At 43.2% G+C, this 22,589-nt stretch overlaps 1 protein-coding gene across 9 annotated transcripts in view; it reads left to right on the top strand.

Annotated features, from left to right (window-relative positions):
• The window catches only part of LOC122560826 (neuronal-specific septin-3-like), a 464,551-nt gene extending 443,697 nt beyond the window's left edge, over positions 1 to 20,854 (top strand). For all 9 annotated transcript variants that reach the window (XM_043711963.1, XM_043711962.1, XM_043711961.1 and 6 more), the window contains 2 exons: positions 9,259 to 9,310; positions 16,747 to 20,854. In XM_043711963.1, coding sequence (XP_043567898.1) covers positions 9,259 to 9,310; positions 16,747 to 16,897 — 203 coding nt within the window. In that variant the 3' untranslated portion in view covers positions 16,898 to 20,854. The remainder of the gene's footprint in view (positions 1 to 9,258; positions 9,311 to 16,746) is intronic.
• Positions 20,855 to 22,589: the final 1,735 nt, after the last annotated feature.

Below are 22,589 nucleotides of genomic sequence, written 5' to 3'. Positions count from 1 at the left end.
GATTGGATAACTAGTAGAAAACAGAGAGTTGGGATAACATGGGTATTTTCTGGATGGCAACCTGGAACTAGTAAAGGTGCCACTGGGATCCGTGTTGGGGCCACAATTATTTGCGAAATATATGAATGACTTGGATGAGGAAGGTAAATGTACTGCAGCCAGGCTTGCGGATAACATAAAAATAGGTGGGAAGGTGAATGGTCAGAAGGACATGCAATCTGCGGAGGGACATAAACAGGTCAGCGAGCGGGCAAAAACATGGCAGAAAATCTAAGAAAATGTAAGGTTATGCACTTTGGCAGGAAAAATACCAAGAACTGAATGGTATTTCAATACAGAAAGGCTGCAGAAGGCTGCAGCTCGGAGGGACTGGGTTCCTGGTGTATAACTAACAAAAAAAAACTAGCATCAAGTTCAGTTGGTCATAGAGAAGGCAAATGGAATGTTGTCCTTTATTTTGAAGGGAATGGATTAGAAAAATGGGGGAAGTCTTGCTAAAACTATCCGAGGGCATGGATCAAACCACAGCTGGAATAATATGAACAGTTTTAGGTCTTTTATCTAAGGAAAGGTATGCTACCATTGGGAGGCAGTCCAAAGAATGTATTGGGTATGGAGAGTGTGTCTTATGAGGGGAGGTTGAGTTGTTGGGCCAGTAATCATTGGGGCTTAGAAGAATGAGAGCAGACTATATTGAAACATGACCTTATTAGGGGGCTGGTCAGAATCATTACAAAGAGGTTGTTTCCACTTGTCAGAGAGTCTAGAACCAGAGGGCATCATCTCAGAGTAAGGGGTGACTAAGTTAGGACAAAGATCAGGAAGACATTCCACAGTAGAGACTGGGTCATAGACTTATACAGCACAGAAATGGACCCTTCAGTCCAACTCGTCAGCAGAAATCAGACATCCCAATCTGACCTAGTCCCATTTGCCAGCACTTGGCCTATATCCCTCTAAACCATTCCTTTTCATATACCCAGCCAGATGCCTTTTAAATGTTGTAATTGTACCAGCCTCCACCACTTCCCCTGGCAGCTCATTCAATATTCACAGCACTCTCTGCGTGAAAATGTTATCCCTCAGGTCCTTTTTAGATCCTTCACCTCTCATCTTAAACCTACGCCCTCTAGTTTTGGACTCCCCTATCCATGGAAAAAGACCTTGTCTATTCACCCTGTCCATGCCCCTCATGACCTTATAAACCTCTATAAGGTCACCCCTCAGCCTCTGAAGCTTCAGGGGAAAAAGACCCATCCTAATCAGCCTCTCCCTGTAACTCAAACAGCCAGTCATTAAATGTATCCAAGGCTGAGGTAGATTTTTAATCAGTAAGGCCTATCAAAGGTTGTGGGTAAAAGACAGGGAAGTGGAATTGAGGACTATGATGATCTGGCTGAATGGCAGAGCAGTCTCAGTGGACCGAATGGCTTCCTTATGCTCCTGTGCCTTATTTGATTTGATTTGATTGGATTTAGTATTGTTACATGTACCTAGGTACAGTGAAAAGTTTTGTTTTTCATGAGTACCAGAAGACCATACCATACAAAGTGCATTAGGGTAATCGAACAGAGGAAGGAATACAGTTTTATGGCTGCAGGGACGATGCACAAAGAGCGAAATCGATATTAAATTTAAAATGTGAGCGGTCCATTCAGAAGTCTAATAACAGCGGGAAGAAGCTGTTCTTGAATCTGTTGTTATGTGAATTAAAGGTTTTATATCGTCTGCCCGACTGTAGAGATTAGAAGTGATTCTAATTGGGGTCTTTAATGATGTTGGCTGCCTTCCTGAGGCAACTACAAGTGTGGATGGAGTCAATGGATGGAAGCTTGGCTTGTGTGATGTTCTGGACTGTGTTCACAACACTCTATGGTTTCTTACAGTCCTGAGCAGAGCAGTTGCCTTACCAAGCCATGATACATCCAGATAAAATGCTCTTTATGGTGCTTCTATAGAGTCTTTACAGACATGCTGAATTTCCTTAGCCTCCTGAGGAAGTAGAGGCGTTGCTGTGCTTTCTTGACTATAGTATCAGCAGGGGTGGACCAGGACGGATTATTGGTGATTGTCACTCCGAGATGCTCTCAACCATCTCCACTTCAGCGCCATTGGTGTAGACGGCGGGCGGGGGGGGGGGGGGGGCAGCCCTCCACCTTGTTTCCTGAGGTCAATGAGCAACTCTTTTGTTTTGCTGACACTGAGGGAGAGATTGTTATCTTTACACCACGCCATCAAGCACTTTATTTCTTTCCCGTATTCTGTGTCGACACCTTACACCTGTGAAAAGGCACAGCTGTAATTCCTGGAAAAGCAAATCAGAAATTGGAGGAAATATAGATACGGTGAATTGGCCAGTGCACTGTAATGGGATGTGAGTATTACATTGATGATAATATCATGATGGGGCTCATCTGACAGCTATAGAATTGAGAGAGAGAGTTGAGAGTAAGATAAACGTGATTAAGGCTGGAAGAGGAGCTGAAGAGAAAGCTGTGTTTAGCATGATGTTTTCCTTAGTGTAAGTAGTGAAAGACCCACTCCCCACAAACTTTATTGCTGGAACAGCACAGCAGGTCAGGCAGCATCCAGGGAACAGGAGATTCGACGTTTCGGGCACAGGCCCTTCTTCCCGAAACGTCGAATCTCCTGTTCCCTGGATGCTGCCTGACCTGCTGTGCTGTTCCAGCAATAAAGTTTCAACTTTGATCTCCAGCATCTGCAGACCTCACTTTCTCCACTCCCCACAAAGGCTACAATGACAAACCAGATTAAGTGATGCACAAATTCCTGAACTCAAAAAACCAAATGATAAGATTCATCGTGCGGTATTTGTTCACTTAGTCCGTAGTGGAAGTATGTGACAGAAGTTTCATAGAATCAAAGAGCGATCCAGGCTGGAGGCCATTTGGCCCTCTGTGCCTGTGCTAGCTCTTTGGTAGAGCTGAGTGGGCCAGCCATCCTCCCCCTCCTTTATCCAATTTATATCCAGTTCCCTTTCGAAGGTGGGAATGGAATCTGCTACCTCTACCTTTTTCAGGCAGTGCATTCAGGCCCGCAACAGCTAACTGACTGAGGGGGGAATGTAAAGGTTTTTGTGTTGTCTTTGGTTTTTCTCTCAACCAAACCTTTTAGTGTTTTCTTCTGAGCAAATGATTTCCGAGAAATTCCCTCCTGTTTAACTGAGAGCTGACTAGGCTGGCCATACACAGAGCTAATGCTGGGGTCAGATTTCAGTGTCACCCAGGAGTTCAGTGACACAATGGGGCAGCGATAATGGTTACAAGCTGCTGTTTGTTTGATTCCTCAGACAGTCTTTTCAGCTCCAGCTGAAGTTGGAGCAGGGTCACCATGTACCCATCATCAGTCACATAAAGTTTGGGATTATCCAAGTTGATGAAGTCTGAAAGTAACGTCAACTTTCACAGTGTTAAGCCAAAAGGAACATTTATCTTTATATGGCACCAAGCTAATTCCAAACTTGTTCATGGCCAATTAAGTGTTTTTAAAATGTCATCATTGTTGGAAGCTGCTGCATAATCTATACAAAAAATGTGGAAGTAACACTTTTTTTAGCAATGTAATGAGCCTTTTCCTCATTGAATTATTATGCTACAAATTAAGTTAATTTAACAAAAAAAAACAATGCTCAGTAAATGTGGTTTTCACTCACTAAATATCCAGTTGGGAGACTACCATTAAAAGCAACAGGAAATCAGTATGTTAAGTACTAATGGTTTAAAGTTAAGGAGGTGTATATCTTATTGACAGTCAAATGTTATTGCTGTCCTGTATTTTGAATTATGCTTGAGGCCCTGCCAATTTTTCTTCTTGAACTTGCTTAATGAGCAGCAAAAACTAAACAAACACGTTATACAGACAGACAGCAAGGAAATACACAGTTGCATCTCCCCTTTGTTGTTCCACAACATAGAAAATAGTGAAGTTATTCTGAAAAGGTATCCATGCTTCTTTTGCCTTGTAATGTTTCACTCTATCTCTGTGTCACTCCTCCTTGCTGTTTCCCTTCTTCCAAACAGTGGGAATGCAATGTATAGAATTCCTACAATGCAGAAAGGAGCCATTCAGCCCATCAAGTCTGCACCAACTCAGCAAAGATCTTCCCACCCAATCTCTGTGACTCTGCAGGAGGTTTTTACCATGGCTAACCCACCTAGCCTTCACATCCCTGAACACTACAGGCAATTTAACATGACCTTTCCACCTAACCTGCTCATCTTTGGACAGTGGGAGGAAACCGGAGCACCCACAGATATGGGGAGAACATGCAAACTCCACACAGACAGTCGCCCGAGGGTGGAATCGAACCCAGGTCCCTGAGAGGCAGCAGAGCTACTCACTGAGGCATTGTGCCACATTGCTGAAGGCTTGCAGCCTTGACATTCGGACTTGACCCTTTCACCTTCCAAACTCAGCAGCAGTGTTCAGGTTGTGGGGTGGTGGGGGCTTCCTGAGAAATAGCAATCTCATTCAGGTTGCTGCTCTGCCCACCCTGTGTTTCTACCCAGATTCTGATCCCTCAGAAATACAGAGACGTCCTTCCAGTCCCCCAGATCTCTCATACCGCAGGACTGTGGAAGGGAAGGAAAACCATAGCCCCCTTCTACAGCAGTCAACTGCTGTATTCTGCAACGTAAAGATCCACATTCACAGACAGACACTTTGACAAAGTGTAGAAGCTAAGTGGAGGAGAAAGTGAGGTCTGCAGATGCTGGAGATCAGAGCTGAAAATGTGTTGCTGGAAAAGCGCAGCAGGTCAGGCAGCATCCAGGGAACAGGAGAATCGACGTTTCGGGCATAAGCCCTTCTTCAGGAAATGCTAAGTGTCAGATTGGGGTGCTGGGAGGGTAAGGTACTACATAGGCTGGGGGCGTGGTGGTGATAGGCAAAATGCCAGGAAAGGATGGTGCTAGGTAGGTAAGGTTCCAGCAGGCCAAGGTATAGGGTACTAAGTTGGTAAGGTACCAAGTGGGGTGCAGGATGCCAGGTGTCCGGGCAAATGATGCCATGTTTATGAAAGGTCAGGGTGGGTGGAGAGATTGGGCCGGACAGGAGGGGTCTGCTGCCAAGAGGATGCAGTGGGCTAGGTAAAAGCAGGTCAGGTGTCACAGCAGTCAGTAATATTACGTAGCAAGATTATTGTGATGAATGATCAAATAACCGAAGAGCACCGAGGGTGAAATATGTTCGATGGCAGTCCTCCAACTTGTGTCAACAGACTTTCAGAAATTCTAGCTAAAAACTGAAAGAACTGTGGATGCCGCAAATGAGAGACAAAAATAGAAACTGCTGGGAAAGCTCAGGTCAACCAGAAACGTTAGCCCTGATTTCTCTCCGCGGGTGCTGCTAGTTTAGCTGAGCTTTTCCAGCGATTCTAATCTTGTCTTCAAAAATCTCGCATCAGGCTGAAGATTTAAAAGCTGTTAACTGAAGACTGGTCACGTGTTAGCTTTGAGACAATCACTGAAGTATTTGCCTCTTAATGGCAAATGTTTATTTAATTTCTGTAATGTTGTGAGTCCTCTCAGGTGAGTCATGGTTATAACCTCATGTCACTGATTTTCAGGAATTGTCTTGACACGGATTAAACCGAATATTGTTGTACCACATGCTCTAGACCTGTTTTACGTTTGAAGTTAATTCCGCACACCTCACTTTGTCACTGACTATGTTTTTGTAATTTTGTTTTTCCCCTTACAATTTGCAAAACCATCAAAAAAGACAGATGCTCTACCATCTGGGCACAGGAGGGTGTCACCATGAAGTAAATAGGAACACACCACCTGATGCTTTCCAGGTCACACAGAGACCAATACCTGCCCAAAACATCATGAATAAAATAGTCATAAAATGCTCCAAATTTGCATTCACCTGAAGTATATGTTGTTCGTAGAGGTACAAATGTCTTAATGTTCTGATTTTGCTTCCACATTAATCCTTGAATGCATGCAATGTTTTAAGACATACGTTGTACAGAATTAATATGGATTGACGTGACAGCTGGTAGTCAGTAGGAACTGGATCAACATGAATTTACTCCAGCTTGGCAGCTTAGGAGCTTGTATCTGTCGATGTTTTTCACTGAAAGTAAACCAATTTTGTGAGTTTTAACTTTTGATCCACACTGTGCAGCATAGATAAGTAGAGCATGTAACCTGGAGATACTCTAGTGTTGCTGTCATATATTGCAATATCTGAGCATTTTGGCATATTGCTTTGCTGCTGGGCAGATGTAAATGAAATGGTTCAATAACTGCAATAAGGAGGCACTAGTCTTGTCTAGTGCATGATGCAGCAACTAACAAACACACAAATAACCCTGAATCCCCTCAATCAAGTCAATCCAATACTATGATGTGCAGATGCCAGTGTTAGACTGGGGTGGACAAAGTTAGAAATCCACGCCACCAGGTTATAGTCCAAGCTACCTGAAAGAAGGAGCAGTGCTCCTAAAACTTGTGTTTGCAAATAAACCTGTTGGATTATAGCCTGGTGTTATTTTCAACTTAATCCATCACTACACAGCAATGCAGGAGTTGGACGCAGGACCACATTAGTAAATGAGGCAGTGGGCCCTGTTAGCTACAGGTCAGATTCTGGTTAACCTTCCTTACAGCTGATTATGGATTCAACGCTTGGCAAGAGAATGGAGGTGATAACAAAAGTCTCACACATTTTCTTTCTCTCATGGTTGTCTATTCCTTTTTCACATATCTGTCTTCTCCACCCAGGACCTGATATAACCTCCAGCTTTACCACTATCTCAAGCTTCCACCCTCCTGTGCTGATATGACTTACTTTCCCACAGGAATAGATCTTTGACAGAGTTTGGGGACATACAAATAGGCGGTGGCAGAATTTCTGATTCTCAGACCGTGAGCCCGAAACCCTCTGAAACCTGGTGAACATCCCCCCCTGCTGGCCAAGGAGAAGAATTCCCTTGCGATTTGCAGTTCTCTCTATCTCCCTCTGCCATTTCCATCATCACCAGCCTCAATTCTTCAAAGTCAGCTGACTGCCTTTGCTTGGAAGCATGGTCTCGATTTTATTGTTGCTTAGATCTCCTCAGGACATGTCTCAGTGGCCAGCTTATAAGCTTGCTTCATCCCCAAAGAGCTGGCGAGAGACTTTCTTTAATTCGAGAATGTAATTTGCCACAATCTTGCTTTGGCCCAACTACTTCCTTCACAAAGGCAATCGCATTCTCTGTTGGACCATAACTCAAGTCCAGAACTGCACTTATTTCAAAATAGTGTGAAACGTGAGGGGGTGACCTTTTCACACAGAGGGTGGTTCATCTATGCAATGAAGTGCCAGAGGAAGTGGGAGGTACTGGCTCAGTTACAACATTTAAAAGGCATTTGGACAGGTACATGAATAAGGAAAGGTTTTACAGGGATACCAGCCAAGCACAGGCAAATGGGACTGGTTTAGTTTGGAAACTGGTTGGCATTGAGTGGCCAAATGGGTCTGTTTGCTCGCTATATGACTCTATGACTCTAAAGCAAACTGATGTTTTCCTTTCAGTCGAGTTGGCAAAAGCAAAGACCAATCTAATTGGCTAACATCTGACCAACAAACCTCTGCTAGTTCTGAATTAGTGAAGGCAAAGTCACAAGTGTCTTCCCAGATCACAGGGCTGCTGCCTCATTGCAGGGAGATGACTGGGGTGGGAGGGCAGGGTGGGGGTGTTGGGGGGAGGAAGGTGGTTTAAGCTGAGGGAGGGGTTGGGAAGGAAAGTCCTTCACGATCACCTCAGCTGGTGCAGGAATTGAACCCACGCTGTTGGTGTTACTTTGCATTACAAACTGACCAGCTGAGCTAAACTAACTCCCAGTTCTGAATTATATAGTCATAGAGATCTACAGCACAGAAACAGACCTTTCGGTCCAACTCGTCCATGCTGACCAGATATCGTAAATTAATCTAGTCCCATTTGCCAGCACTTGGCCCTCCAAACCCTTCCTGTTCATGTCCCAATCCAGATGCCTTTTAAATGTTGTGATTGTACCAGCCTCCACTACTTCCTCTGGAAACTCATTCCATACACGCACCACCCTCTGCATGAAAAAGATGCCCCTTAGGTCCGTTTTAAATCTTTTCCTTCTCACTCTAAATCTATGACCTCCAGTTCTAGACTTCCCTAACCCAGGGGAAAGACCTTATCTATTTACCCTATCCATACCCCTTATGATTTTATAAACCTTGATAAGGTCACCCCTCAGCCTCCGACATTCCGGGGAAGACAATGGGACAATGACAACAGCAGAGGACTCATTCACGTTTAATCTCCGAAAGTAGCTCCTCAGGCCACCGTCCTCTGGTCTTGTTCCGTTCAGCTCTGAGAGTCTGTGGAGATGGGTTTTTCAACAGTTGCAAAGATAAACCTTTTACATGGGAGATTTAAGGTTTGCTGGTCAGGTATCTTATACATGTGACTGAGAAGAGCTATTACTGCCGTTCCCATTGTTAAATTAGAGAATGACAGGAATGCCAACTTGGTGACAAGTGAAAGTAGGTCCTCAATGTGTCATTCATTCATTAGTTGAGAGGACACAATGCATTGGGCTCACACCTTTACCTTCCTTGTGCATGCTTCTGTACATACAAGCAGATACAGTGTGAAGCCCTGTTAGAACCAGATCTCTCCCTCCCTCCTCTGTGTTTATTAAACTTGTTTCCTTTTAAGGGCTGTCACCAAGAAAGGTACTCTTTGTATGCATGCTCTGTGTCGATGTATTTCAGCTCGAACACTTTAACTGAGGAGCCAGAAAATTGAGTAGCCAGTGTACACTTAATCTGAGTCTTTCTTTGTGTCTAATTCACAAGTTTCTGATTCAAACTGTAAATATGAAGAACACTTCACCTCTCTCCCGAAGGGAATATAGAGTTTAGCTTTTTGTTTATAATTAGTCGTTTGGTAGTACTGTACAGAACTTGAGTATTGGCTTTTATCAGCAGTACTCCTTTATAATAACATGTTTGCAGGAACACTGGTACCTGAGTTCCCAGACTATATAATTTAGAAGATTAAATGACATCAGGATCTTTATCCTTCGCCCATTGAACGAGAGCAATATGAACTCGCAGAATGGAAATGCTCTTGCAGTTTAATCATTATTATTATCAATCCAAAGGAGGATAGTTTGGATGTCATTTAATTGAAGCATTCTGCTGTGAAACCTGATGGTAATTATATTGATTCTCTTGCTGATTTGGTCTCTTTGCCTCTTCCAGTTGAAAACGGTGCACACTGTGAATTTGCAAATCTAAGGGATCTGCTGATCAGGTAAGAGGATCCTCCAGTCCATGAGGCCAAACCATTCTGTGTTGTGCAACAGCATCTGTATAGGTCAAAGTTGATCTCCAATCTTGACAAAATCTAGATGACCTGTCATTGGGTGAGAGTGCGTGAGACCAGTTGCTTGAACAGCAAAAAGCAAAAATATAAAGAATGCCAAACTGAGACCTCAGTGAGGCCAGGACAGGACCTCGTCCTCTCATTAGCATTGGGCTAACAGTCTGCCTGTAGGCAGAATGTGGCCAGCCTGGAGATGCTATGTCCTATACAGGCAACCTGTGCCTGTCAGAGACCCACTGTGGAGGGTGTACCTGTACCCCATGCATAACCATCACCACCCCCCACCCCATTCTGCACCTCTCCACCTTCCTGTGGATCCAGTACCTCCCATTATTCTTTCCATCCCTACTAATTCATGTTGTCCTTTGTGTTAGCTGTACCTCCCGCAATAGCTATGCATCATCCATCGTGTATATTTCCCTCCCTTTCACGTTGATTTTCCTGCTTCTCGGGTGCTGCCTGACCTGCTGTGCTTTTCCAGCACCACTCTAATCTTGACTATAGTGGCTTTGCCCTTTTACCGTTGATATCTACAGCAATTTCTCTACCACATTCCATTCCCTTCAATGATCCCACTTGTGCCTCAGTTAGTAAAATGTGTGGTGCCCCAGTTTTCCAGCAATTCCAGAGCTTTTTTTCTCCAGCTTTGGCCCTGTGCTCCCTTCCTGAAGCAGTCTGTTGTTAATTTTTGTTTTAAGTTGCTTTCTGATGCACACAGAACTTCAAGGCAAGCTGTTAATTTTACTGTTCACTTCATAATTGTGGATATTGCAGCCTGGCCTGTGTTGGTGTAATTAATGCCTGTGCACTTTTCCACACATTTTAATAAAGGAAAATCCTATTCACTTGCATTTTTTTTTAGTGGCAAATTTTCAAACAGATGGATTTGATCTCCCTGAAAGGAGTGCATCTGGATGTTGTCAGTGTTGTTTTAAGTACTTTATTCCCCCGGGTCTTGGGATATCAAATTTCTTTTGCCATGGCTGTCTGTCATAATAATATCAAAAGGCCAGATTTTGTATGACACAAACTCATCAAAAATTTAATAAAAAGGTACGTAATTAATTAACATTTACTTGATGTCTTGCCACAGAAAACATTTTGTAAACTGAGGTTTACTTTTATTACACGTGCAATTAAATGCATCATTTGCAAATCATTCGCTGGATGTAAATTTAGACCTGAAACCACCAGACACATGCACATATTAAAAATGGACCATTTCCATTATTATCAGCGTGTGGAGAAACGTATTAACGATACCTGACTCACAACCAACCAATATTACTGTCAAACAGAAACCGGCAAGATGGATGGAACATACACAGGGGCTGGAATGCTCCAATGCTGTTAATCGTAGAAATGATACAACACAGAAAGGGGCCATTCAGCCCGTCTTATCCATACCTACTTATCAAATGCCTTTCTAATCCCATCTTCTTGCACGTGGCCCAGTAGCTTATAGCACTTAAGATGCACATCTGGGTACTTTTTAAGAGTTTCGGGTCTCTGCCTCCGACACCAACTCAAGCAGTGAATTCCAGACGCTTACCACCCTCTGTATAAAAACGTTTTTCCTCACGTCCCCTGTAATATTTCTGCCACTTAGCTTGACTCGATGGCCCCTGCTTTTTGAAGTCTCTGCCAAAGGAAACAACTTCCTCCTATCGGCTCCATCTCTACCCCTGACAACTATATATACCTCAGTGATGTCACCCTTCAGTGTTCTCCATTCAAGGAAAACAACCCCAACTTCTCCCATCTCTCCTTGTAGCTACAATTCTCCAGCCCTGGCAATGTTCTAGTCAATCTTCTCTGCATCCTCTCAGGAGCAACTCCTTCCTGTAAGGTGGTGACCAGAACTGCACACACTACTTCAGTTGTGGTCTCACCTGTGTCTTGTGCAGTTTCATCATTATACCCCTACTTGGATATTCTGTGTCTCTGTCAATGAAGGAGAGCATTCCATATTCCTCCTTTACAACCTTATCTACCTTTAGGGACTTGTACACCTGGATCTCTCACTTCATCTACCCCTGTTGGTATATTCCCATTTGTTCTGTATTCCCTTTTACTGTTTGACTTCCCTAAATACATTACCTCACACTTAGCAGAGTTGAACTCCATCTGCCATTTGCCGGCCCCCTCCACCAACCCATCTGTAGCAGTTTGGAGCTTACAGCTACCTCTCCACTATCTACTACACAGTCAACTTCTGTGTTACCTGCAAAGTTTCTAATTGTGCCCTCCCCTGTTCAAGGCCAAATCGTTAATGTATAAAGCGAACAGCAGGGGTCCCAACACCGAGCCCTGTGGTGCACCACTTGAACCAGGTTTCCATTCCAAAAGCAGCCATTGACCATTACCCTTTGGGTCCTGCTTCTAAGCCAGCTTTGGATCCAACTGGACACATTACCCTGTATCCCTTGGGCTTTGACTTTTTTGATCAGCCTGCCATTTGGGACCTTGTCGAATGCCTTATTAAAGTTCACTTCACTGCTGTTAGAGGATTAGTTCTTTAATATTAGGTTGAATTGACAGGTTGAGTCAGAAACTCTCCTAACAGTAAAGCGGTATTTAGACATTCACTTGCATTGCCATAGCCTCCGGGTCTTGTCCACAAGCTGGAGAATAGTGTACTCAGATCCTTGCTGACTGGCACAGACATGATGGGCCGAGTGGCTACCTTCTGTGCTGTAAATATCCACAAAGTCATTCTGACAAGCCTCCCCTGACCTCTGTCACTCATAACCTGCTTTGAAACCCAGTTTCTAAAAGTCTCAACTCCTTGTCTTCCAATCTTCCCTGCACGGTACTTCATCCACATCATTGCCAAAGGACTATGTATGGCATATCCACTCCATTTCTCCTCCTCAGTATAAAGGTCAGGACACCATAATCTTACCAGAGCATGGGGCTGCTTTCTCTTTAGAGAGAGAGAGAGAGAGAGAGGACTGGTGGTGGTTTAGCATAAGGATCATGATGCCTCAGAGGTGAGGGAAAAGGGTTTGAGAAGGTGAGTCCTTCATGGTAATTTCAGCCAGTGCAGGAATTGAACCCATGCTATTGGCATCCCGTCGTTTTATTAAACTAGCTGTCCAACCAACTGAGCTAACAAATCCCCTTTAACCTGCACCTACAACACGATCTTCCCTTTACCACTGAGAATTAAGTCCATTGATTTATTAACACAACAATGAAAGGAACACCACAGAGCAGTTCCAAATGCATTACAAATGCTCATTTTAATTCCATTGCTTACAGACACAATGCAGGTGTTACTGCTGGAATGTGTCCGGTGCAGAGGTAATGATGACGAATGGTTGCTGTTGGCCCAGGTTATAACCTGTCTACAATTGCGTCGATAATAGCAGGGTTGTCTATCTGACTCCAGGAGACTGGGGTCTATTGGTGAACTCATACAGTTTGCATTCTGAGAGCAGGCACGGTTTCCTTGTGAGTCTGTAGTCCTGCCCTGGGGCAGAAAAATCCAAATTTAGACATGTAGATGTCCGAGGTCGATTCTCTCTAACAGAAGCAGTAAAAAAGGTGCCGAGGTCTCTGTACATAGCATTTCACACAAATATAGACCTTTCCAAACAGTCTGTGTTGTTGTTCACCCTCCAGTGTTAACACTGGCCCTTATTTCATGTGTCTGTTCCCATGCTCCTTCCTGCCCCTTTTGGATGTTGACACAGTCTCTGCTTCAATCACAAACCCTGACATTGCAGTTCGCGCTCTCCATGTAAAGTTATTGCCCCACATTAAGCCCCCTATCTCCAGTCCTTACTCTCCCTCAGTGATGGTCTGTCCACCAACTCTGTCCTATCCCCTCATCGTTTTGAACAGCTCAGATTAACTCACCAAATCCCCTGATCCGTTTCAATAAAAACAAACTCAATCTTTCAGATCTTTCCTTAGGTTTCTATTTCAATATTTGACATTAAGGTTCAATTTTGGACACTATGCCACTTGACATAAAGCCCATTATTCTGTTGGCTTTCTTTATGACTTATTGATTTGTAATTACCTTTTTAGTGTCATAGACTCATAGAGATGTTCAGCACAGAAACCGGCCTTTCAGTCCAACTTGTCCATACTGACCAGATATCCTAAATTAATCTAGTCCCATTTGCCAGCATTTGACCCATGTCCCTCTAAACCCTTCCTGTTCATATACCCATCCAGATGCCTTTTAAACGTTATTGTTCTAACAGCCTCCACCACTTCCTCTGGCAGCTCATTCCATACACACACCACCCTCTGCATGAAAACATTGGCCCTTAGGTCCCTTTTAAATCTTTCCCCTGTCACCTTACACTTACACCCTCTAGTTTTGGACTCCCCTACCCTGGGGAAAGGACCTTGGCTATTCACCTTATCCATGCCCTTCATGATTTTGTAAATGTCTACAAGGTCACCCCTCAACCTCCAACGCTCCAGGGAAAATAGTTTCAGCCTATTCAGCCTCTCCCTGTAGCTCAAACCCTCTAACTCTGGCAACATCCTTGTAAATCTTTTCTGCACTCTTTCAAGTTTAACAACATCTTTCCTATTGAATGCAATATTCCAAACATAGCCTAACCAATGTCCTGTACAGCTGCAACATGACCTCCCAACTCCGATACTCAAGCGTTGACCAATAAAGGCAAGTGTACCAAGTATCTCCTTCACTATCCTATCTACTTGGGACCTCATCTTCAAAGAACTATGAACCTGCACACCAAGGTCTCTTTGTTCAGCAACACTCACCAGGACCTTACCATTAAGTGTATAAGTCTTGCCCTGATTTGCCTTTCCAAAATGCAGTACCTCACATTTATCTAAATTAAACTCCATCTGTCACTCTTTAGCCCATTGGCCCATCTGATCAAGGTTCCATTGTAATTTTTCACTGTCCACTACACCTCCAATTTTGGTGTCATCTGCAAACTTACTGACTATTCTAGTCTCTTAAGGTCCTGAACCCTAAACTCCTCCACTAACCCAGATCTTCTCCCATTCACAATATACAGTATCGTAATGCTGTTCCTCTTTAACATTGATTTTGTTTGCAAATATTCTGATGATGGCAAGACAAAAAACTTTGACAAAACGTGTAATTTCTTTCAGCAGTACTCAAGTTCTCAACTACCCAGTGGTTCAATACAGAAATATGATTTTTTTAAACGCAATAAACCACGTCACTTTTGCTAATGTTGAATTCCATCACCATTTTTGTTTCAACAATCAGTCATCGCCAGCTTGCAGCTACCACTTGAGTTCTGAGGGTTACTTAGACTCTGCTGGATTCATAGAATCCCTAAAGTGTGGAAACAGGCCCTTCGGCCCAACAAGTCCACACTGCCCCTCTGAAGAGTAACCCACCCAAACCCAGTCCTCCTACCTTATTATCCTATATTTACCCCTGACTAATGCATCTATTCTACACATCTGAGAACACTATGGGGCAACTTAGCATGGCCAATCCACCTAACCTGCACATCTTTGGATTGTGGGAGGAAACCGGAGGACTGGGGGGGAACCCACGCTGACACGTGGAGAACGTGCAAGCTCCCACAGATAGTCACCCAAGAGTGGAATGGAACCTGGGTCCCTGGTTATGTGAGGCAGCAGTGTTAACCACTGAGCCACCGTACAGCCCATCATTTACTGTGCCTCTTGGTGCTCCACATTTAGACATCATTCCCTACATCCAAGTCATTGACGAACACACTGAGCAGAAATGGTCTCAAAACATAAAGCTGTACCCACTTCCAACTACTTGGAAAGGACTAACAAGGCAAGGGATTACATTGTGAATGGCAGGCCCCCTGAGAGTACATGAGATCAGAGGGATCTTGCTGTGCTTATCCTCATATCCCTGAAAGTAGCAAGACAGGGGAATAAAATGGTGGTAAAATATCATACTTGCCTTTGCTAATTGAGGCATAGAACACAAGATCAAGAAGGTTATGGTGGAACAGTATAAAACATCCAAACATCTCATCTACTGTGTCCATTGCTCCTGATGTGGTCTCCTCTACATTGGGGAGACAGGACACAAACTTGCGGAACGTTTCAGAGAACATCTCTAGGACATATGCACCAAACAACTCCACCACCCTGTAGCCAAGCACTTCAACTCCCACTCCCACTCCACCAAGGACATGCAAGTCCTGGGCCTCCTCCATCGCCAAATCCAAGCCACCCAACAATTGGAGGAAGGACGCCTCATCTTCTGGCTTCGGACCCTCCAACCACATAGCATCAACGTCAATTTCACTGGTTTCCTTATCTCAGATCGGTGGAGATTCCTGCTGCTTTCTTTCTTCGTTGATGGCTGACTTTTGTTGTTCCCCCTTGCACCTCTTTAAAGGTCACACCACAGGGAGAATGTGGAGTTTGCACATTCTCCCTGTGTCTGTGTGGGTCCCATTCGGGTGCTCTGGTTTCCTCCCACTGTCCAAAGTTGTACAGGTTAGGGTGGATTGGCCAAGATAAATTGCCCAGAGTGTCCAGGGATGTGCAGATTAGGTGGGTTAGCCAATGTAAAAAAAACCATGACATCAGCAGCTTACTGTTTGTTTTCACACAAATAACACGTATTTCTCACTATGGGCTGTTAAAACGGATTTAAATACATCTTCCAAATCCAAGCCCAGGATAAGAATTTGTCATCAGCTGTTTCACCAAACAGGCAGGCTCTGAGTGATTGCCTAGTTCAAACTTGGCCAGTCTTCAGGATTATTCATAGCACAGAGTGACAGAATCCCTACAGTGCGAAAGCAGGCTGTTCAGCCCATCAAGCCCGCACTAACCCTCTGAAGAGCACCCCACCCAGACCCACTCCCTCAGAAATGAGTAAGGGGCTAGAACGCAAGAAATTGGAGCAGGAGTAGACTGAATGGCCTCCATTCAGTACAACATGCACGATCTTGAGCCTCAATTCCACTTTCCCTCCTGCTCCCAGTAGCCCTTGACCTTAAGTATTTCCAACACTGGAGACTTCTCAACACTCAGAAATATAGCATTCTGAAAATACACAACCCTCTGAATGAAGTAATTTCTCTCCATCTCAGTTCTACATGATCAGCCCCCTTATCCTGAGAGTATGTCCTTGACTCGTACTATGTCCAGCCTCTGTGTTTGCCCTAATAAGCCTCTTCAGTCCCTTGTGCACACCCCCTTCTGTTAAACCTGTGCAGGGAGATCACCTCTCGTTCAGTGTTGAGTGCTTGGGTTTGGTGCAGATTGCGGATTGCATTGGTGTGGCGAATTCTGTATAAGATCCCTGTTTGGGTAACAGATCGGTGGAGATTCCTGCTGCTTTCTTTCTTCGTTGATGGCTGACTTTTGTTGTTCCCCCTTGCACCTCTTTAAAGGTCACACCTCCAGGATCTGAAAGATGTCACACACAAGATCCATTACGAGACCTACAGAGTGCGACGATTGAACGAAAGCAATGGGATCAGCAAGGGGTTGCCGAAAGGGAACAATCTAGCCGTCAAAGAAGATGTGGAGAACAATCTCTGAGAGCCCACTCCTGCCGGCCAAGAATAAACTGTGCTTTCAACATCTCCTCTGCATTGTACAGTTTTCATATTTCAGATAGAACTGGAGAGAGAGAAAAAAAGTATTTTCTGCTTTAAAGGAAGGCAGTGGGGTTTGAGAGTTTCTTTGTAGGTTGTTTAACGGGATGGGGTTGGGGGGGGTGGAAATTTTTGATGGAGGGTGGTTATTGAAAGAGAATTGTAATTCCGATAAGAGGTTACATGTCATCATGATGTTCTCTGTATTTCATTCTGTCAATAGCAAGGGAGAGTTTAAAACATAAAGCTGGTGTGCCGAGAGATGGTAAGTCTGTGCTTACATGGGTGTTGCTCAGCTGCAGTATTGCACAATGGAGTATGCAGCATCATGATCGAGTCTGTTAGGTTAGTGTCTTGTACAGCACTGAAGCTCACAGAGCAAGACAAAGCCTCACCTTGAGCTCTCTGATTTATTACTACCTTAAAAAAAATAGTGCTCTTCTTGTAAACTGCCACCTTTTGATTCACCTTTCTCCTCGTACTCACTTTTTCTCTTTCTGTCTCTTTCTAACTCATTCACTCCATCAGCCACTTCTCTCTGCCTTCCTTTCATGCCCCCTCTGTGGGCTTCCCCTGGTGTCTTCCCCACCTTTACGTTACCGTTTGAAGACTGGTTTAGGAATAGAATTGTACTCTCCATTCCACAATGTCCTGAGCTCCTGAATCGCTGCAGCTTTTGAACAGTGTCTTTTCACTGGGAGGGATTGCAGAGTCACTTGGTCATCGCTGAGTCGCCCAAGCGATCTCACAGAGTGGGTGTTGAGGGGGTAATTGTTACAGACAGCCTGCTGAAACAGCCAGCTTGCTGAAGTCATTTACATATAAGGCCCCCTCCCTGCTGTGGAAAAGTGGACCGTTTGACCCTAAAGTGACCCCAAAACAGGATTCCATAACCTGTTCCCAAGCGGAAACCTGTGCTTATAATAATGCGAGTGCATTAGTGAAAGACCCTTATTTCAGCCATATCCACAGTATCTTACACAACATTACAATGTCAGCCTTTTAAAGGGAAACAGCTCCCAGTTTCTGATTTCCAGCATGCTTAATGTAAAGGAGAGGGACCTCTGACTGAAAGGTCAACAGATTATAGTGAGGAGTGATCTCGACTGAGGCCTGGCATTCAAGGGTCATCTCAAACACAGTTGGGGATGAGCCACAGACCCTATCAGTGACACCCACATCCAATGAAAGAGCGGTTAAAAACAATGTATAAGACAAAGGAGGTGATGTAGGCCATTCAGCCCATTGAGTCCGCTCCACCATTCAATGAGATCGTCTTATAATCCTCAACTCCACTTTCCTGCTTTTCCTTACAACCTCACTGATTAAAAATCTGTTCCATCTTCAAATATGGTCAATTGTTCAGCCTCTACAACCTTCTGTGGTAATTAATTCCACAGACTCACGACCCTCTGAGGGAAGAAATTCCTCATCTCTTCCCTTTTTCTGAGATGATGCCCTCTGGTCTTAGATCTCCCACAAGGTGAATGAACGTATCCACATTCAAGTCATACAAGAGACCATCGATGGCCCCTCATACTGTCCAGCCCTTACTGCCGGTCGTAGTTCTTACTTGTAAGCAGGCAGATAGGCAAACCCCTGGGAGTGTTCATTCCAGTTCATTGTGCACAGTGTGTCTTCATGTGTTCTGATGAGATTCCTTACTCTTGAAAAGGTTGGAGAGGTTGAGAGAGGCGCAGTTGGAAGCAATCTGTTTGGAATGCTTTGTCAAGTTGATGTTGTGAGTAGTAACCACATACAGTTCAGTTTTGAGAGGCTTTCCATACTCCAAAATGGAAAAAAGTTTTTAAAAAACTGTAATTTTTAGCTAATTATTTTTCTACACCTGTATTTCAACAGGCGCTTGATATGCCTGAGGGCAATTAACCACAGAGATAACCACTTGAAACTGCAAGTGAGTCACACCTCCACCTCTGTGTGGCCTAGCCGACAGGTTGATAAGGATGACTTAATTCAGTCATTGGCAAAATGAAAGTATCACTAAGCTCAATTAAAGAAAATGATTTCATTGCATTGGGGGAAGAAGCTCCACATTTTTTTAAACACACGATGGTGAGTGATGTTTTACAAGAAGATACTTGTTCATTCTGAAATGTTTGATCTATAATTGTCAGACAGGCAGGGAGGAAATATTTGATAGCCATTGAGTCGATTAATTGTGAGGTATTGCTCCCATCTCCATTACGTTCTTGCCTGTATATTGTGTGCTTGTTGATGTACAATGATGTTTCACTCTATTGGGAACCATTCTTATGCACCAGGAGAAATATATGAGGTGTGGGGGAGGGGTAGGTGTGTCAACATCCCGGAAATCCTTTCCTAACGGCACTTTGTCCCGTTAACATGGAGACCAGGGTGATTCAAGGAGATGGTTTCCTGAGGCAATTAAGGAGGGGAATACCCAGATACCGTGAAAGAATTCAGAAAGAGGAACATATGAACAAATCAAACTATGAAAATACATTGAATCCAGTAAAGAAAGGCCTGAAAGTCAGTGATTAATTCAAACAAAAGTGATCTTCTCTTGACGAAGCAACATTGTCTCTCGAGATTTAACCTTTCTGTTTAAACAATCTCCATTTTTTGATGGGTTTCCCATCTCCAGATCACAGAATCCCTACAGTGTGGAAAGCAGGCCATTCAGCCCATCGAGTCCACACTGCCCCTCCAAAGAGCATCCCACCAGACCCACCCCCACCCCCCTTGCCTTCCTATTTTTTGGATGATGTTTGATCCATGCAGCTCTGCCCAAAATGACAAAACAATAGTCTGAAGCCCAATTTTGTAATGCACCCACACAGAAGCAATTATATTTCCTGGGCTATCCAAAATCCAATGGCTTTGGGTGGTTGTGCAGACATTCAACACAGTTGTGTCATTGTAGGTTGGGATACCTTTCCAAAATATTCTGTATGTTAAGCATAAACCTGGGTATCTCCGAATGATGAGCATTGTGTAGTCAGGAGCTGCTTCTGTTTAACTGTGTGTTGGAAACCTGTAGCTGTATTCATGAACACCCTCAAGCTCTGCATCATTTGTGAACTGAAGGTAATACTGGCAATAGTTAGCTCTTTGGACCTGCAACACTGACATCTACAGGACCTTTTCCTACATTGCGGACGGTCTTATTGAAGTCAGTAAGTTACAGTACAGCAGCATTATCCTCACCTCTTCCCACTGGACCCTGCAAACAGCCTTAAATTGTGAATTCAAACAGGGATAAATGCACCTTATAAAGTGACATACATAGATGCAAAAAAGAAACACTGCTCTGTCTTTTATCCTCACATTTAAATGGAATTGGAAATGAAATGGAAAAACTCTGGAGATGTCACTGCCTTCAAACACTGAAATATTCTATTTGTCTGTTTGACGTTTTTAGATATTTTAATTTACCAAGTTACACTGCGAGTGGGAGTTTCTTTCTTTAACAAGGCCACCCTACATTTAGAACCAGGGTTATGTTCAGTGACTTAATTGAAAATTCATTTGTATCTTTTTTTTAATGTTTATTTTAATTAAACTTTTTAGGTTTTACACAGCGGTTTCTGCCCTGAGTGTCAGCAAAAGTCATTTGAAATCTGTCTTTATTTTTAAGAAAAGAATTGTTGGCTCAAACAAACCCAACAGGGTACTTTGCTGTTTATCAAATGTATTACTTTGCCAATTGCTGTTAAGGTAATGTTTGTGATAAATCTGCTTTTTCTCTGTGGGCACTATCCAAGGGGGGATGGGGACCCACTTTAACGTCCAGGATGGGGACAGCGCGGACAGAGAAGATCTTGTAATATCTAGACCTTTACTGCGATTCGCATGTTCCATACTGTCCGAAATGAAAACTTCTCCACTTTGCCTAGAATAAAGCTTTGTTTTAACTCTCTTACGTTTATCAAAGCAAAAGTCTGTGGTTAAATCACTGTTTGCACATAAGGTAATCTTTTACTTACACTCCATATTTATCAAAAATTTAAACTTTTCTCTTACATTTTATGGGGGTAAAAATCCAAAAAAAAATTAAATTTTATATGTTCATTTTATGATCAAAATAAAATTCTGTCTGCTAGTTAAGGCGTCTTTATTGTTTCTTAAACTTGTTACAACACGGGGTAAACCCTCCTGCTTAATTTAAACCAGCAATACAGAAAAACTTTATCCCGTGCAGTAATCCGCGAAAAGTCAAGAGGTCAAGAACTATCCCAAAGAGCACTATTTTAAGTAAAATTAACAATTTTAGTTCTTAAAGTATAACAGAGAATAACTAACTAACACCTATTTACAACTCCTTTCTCTAACCTATCTTTTACCTTTCCCTTCTACAATACTGGTCCGATAAAATCCCTGATTCAGATTTACCAAACATTCAAATTTCAAAACCAGCCAGCTGTCGAATTTACTCTTTGTATCTTCCTCTGTCTTCTTTTCTTCTTAGGGATTATGCTTCACAGGTCACAGATCGATAAAGATACCTTTAGGAGAACTAAAGGCAGTCTCTACATGCTGGTGGCGTGGCAGTTCTCCCCCAGCTGTTCAATGTTTCCCTGGTCTTATACCCCCAAAGCATCAGATTGTGTCATTAGGCTTTTAACATTGCCAATATACTCAATTCAAACTGGATTGGAGTTTGGTATTTTTCAGGGTATAATTTAAACTATTTGGCCTAATTCAAATTTGTTTTTCTCGCCAGGCAACCAGCTACACTAGCTGCTGGACCAAAAGGTTACATTGTATCTTATTCAGAACACTTGGTGATGTCAGGTAGTTCTGCTAGTTTTGAACTTTCTTAAAGGTACAGTACACCCACATCTTCATAACACCTCCCCCCTTAAAATGAACCATCATAATGAAAAGATATCTTCATTTTTTCTATTCTTTAAACACATTATCCTGACATACAGGAAACATTAATCTAAGTTCACCTTAACTTCTTCCCATACACGTGTGTGTGTGTGTATATAAATACAAATCTCATCTGAACTTTATCAGTTAAGTGCACGATAATGGATCTACGATTACATTCTTACAACCTGCAACATGTACGATTTTTAAACTAAAAGTCTGTAACATAAGACTCCAAAGAAATACTCTCATATTCTTGTCTTTAAAGTGCTCTGAGAATGTAAGCGGATTGTGATCCATGTACACAACCGTCTCCGACACATTGTTCGTGACATACACATTAACATGTTGTAAGGCCAGTACCAAACTCAATAGTTCCTTTTCAATCGTGGAGTATTTCCTCTGGGGGATGTTGATCTTCTTCGAAAAGTAACCAACTGGCAGTTCAATCCATCCTCATCTTCCTGCAGGACTACAGCTCCAACTCCTATGTCACTAGCCTCGCTGGGGACTTGAAAGGTTTGGTGTAGCTAAAGCTGGTTTGCTGGTTAATACTGATTTCAAATGGTCAAATGCCTCCTGGCATGGTTCTGTCCACCAAAACTTTGTTCTTCTTCAGCAAATCGGTTAATGGTGCTAAGAATCAAGGCTGGTCAATCTTCCATGACCGATGTTATGTCCCAAGAGCATCGCCCTCTGCTTTCGCGAATTCAGTTTTATTTAAATTTATTACCAGTTTTGCTTCTCATAGTCATTCAAAGAGCTCTGCCAATTGTACC

This window comes from Chiloscyllium plagiosum, chromosome 21 (genome assembly GCF_004010195.1).
Source record: "Chiloscyllium plagiosum isolate BGI_BamShark_2017 chromosome 21, ASM401019v2, whole genome shotgun sequence".
NCBI classification, from domain to species: Eukaryota; Metazoa; Chordata; class Chondrichthyes; order Orectolobiformes; family Hemiscylliidae; genus Chiloscyllium; species Chiloscyllium plagiosum.
The sequence above is the reverse complement of the archived record's forward strand: the minus strand, read 5'-3'. Positions and strand labels throughout refer to the sequence as shown.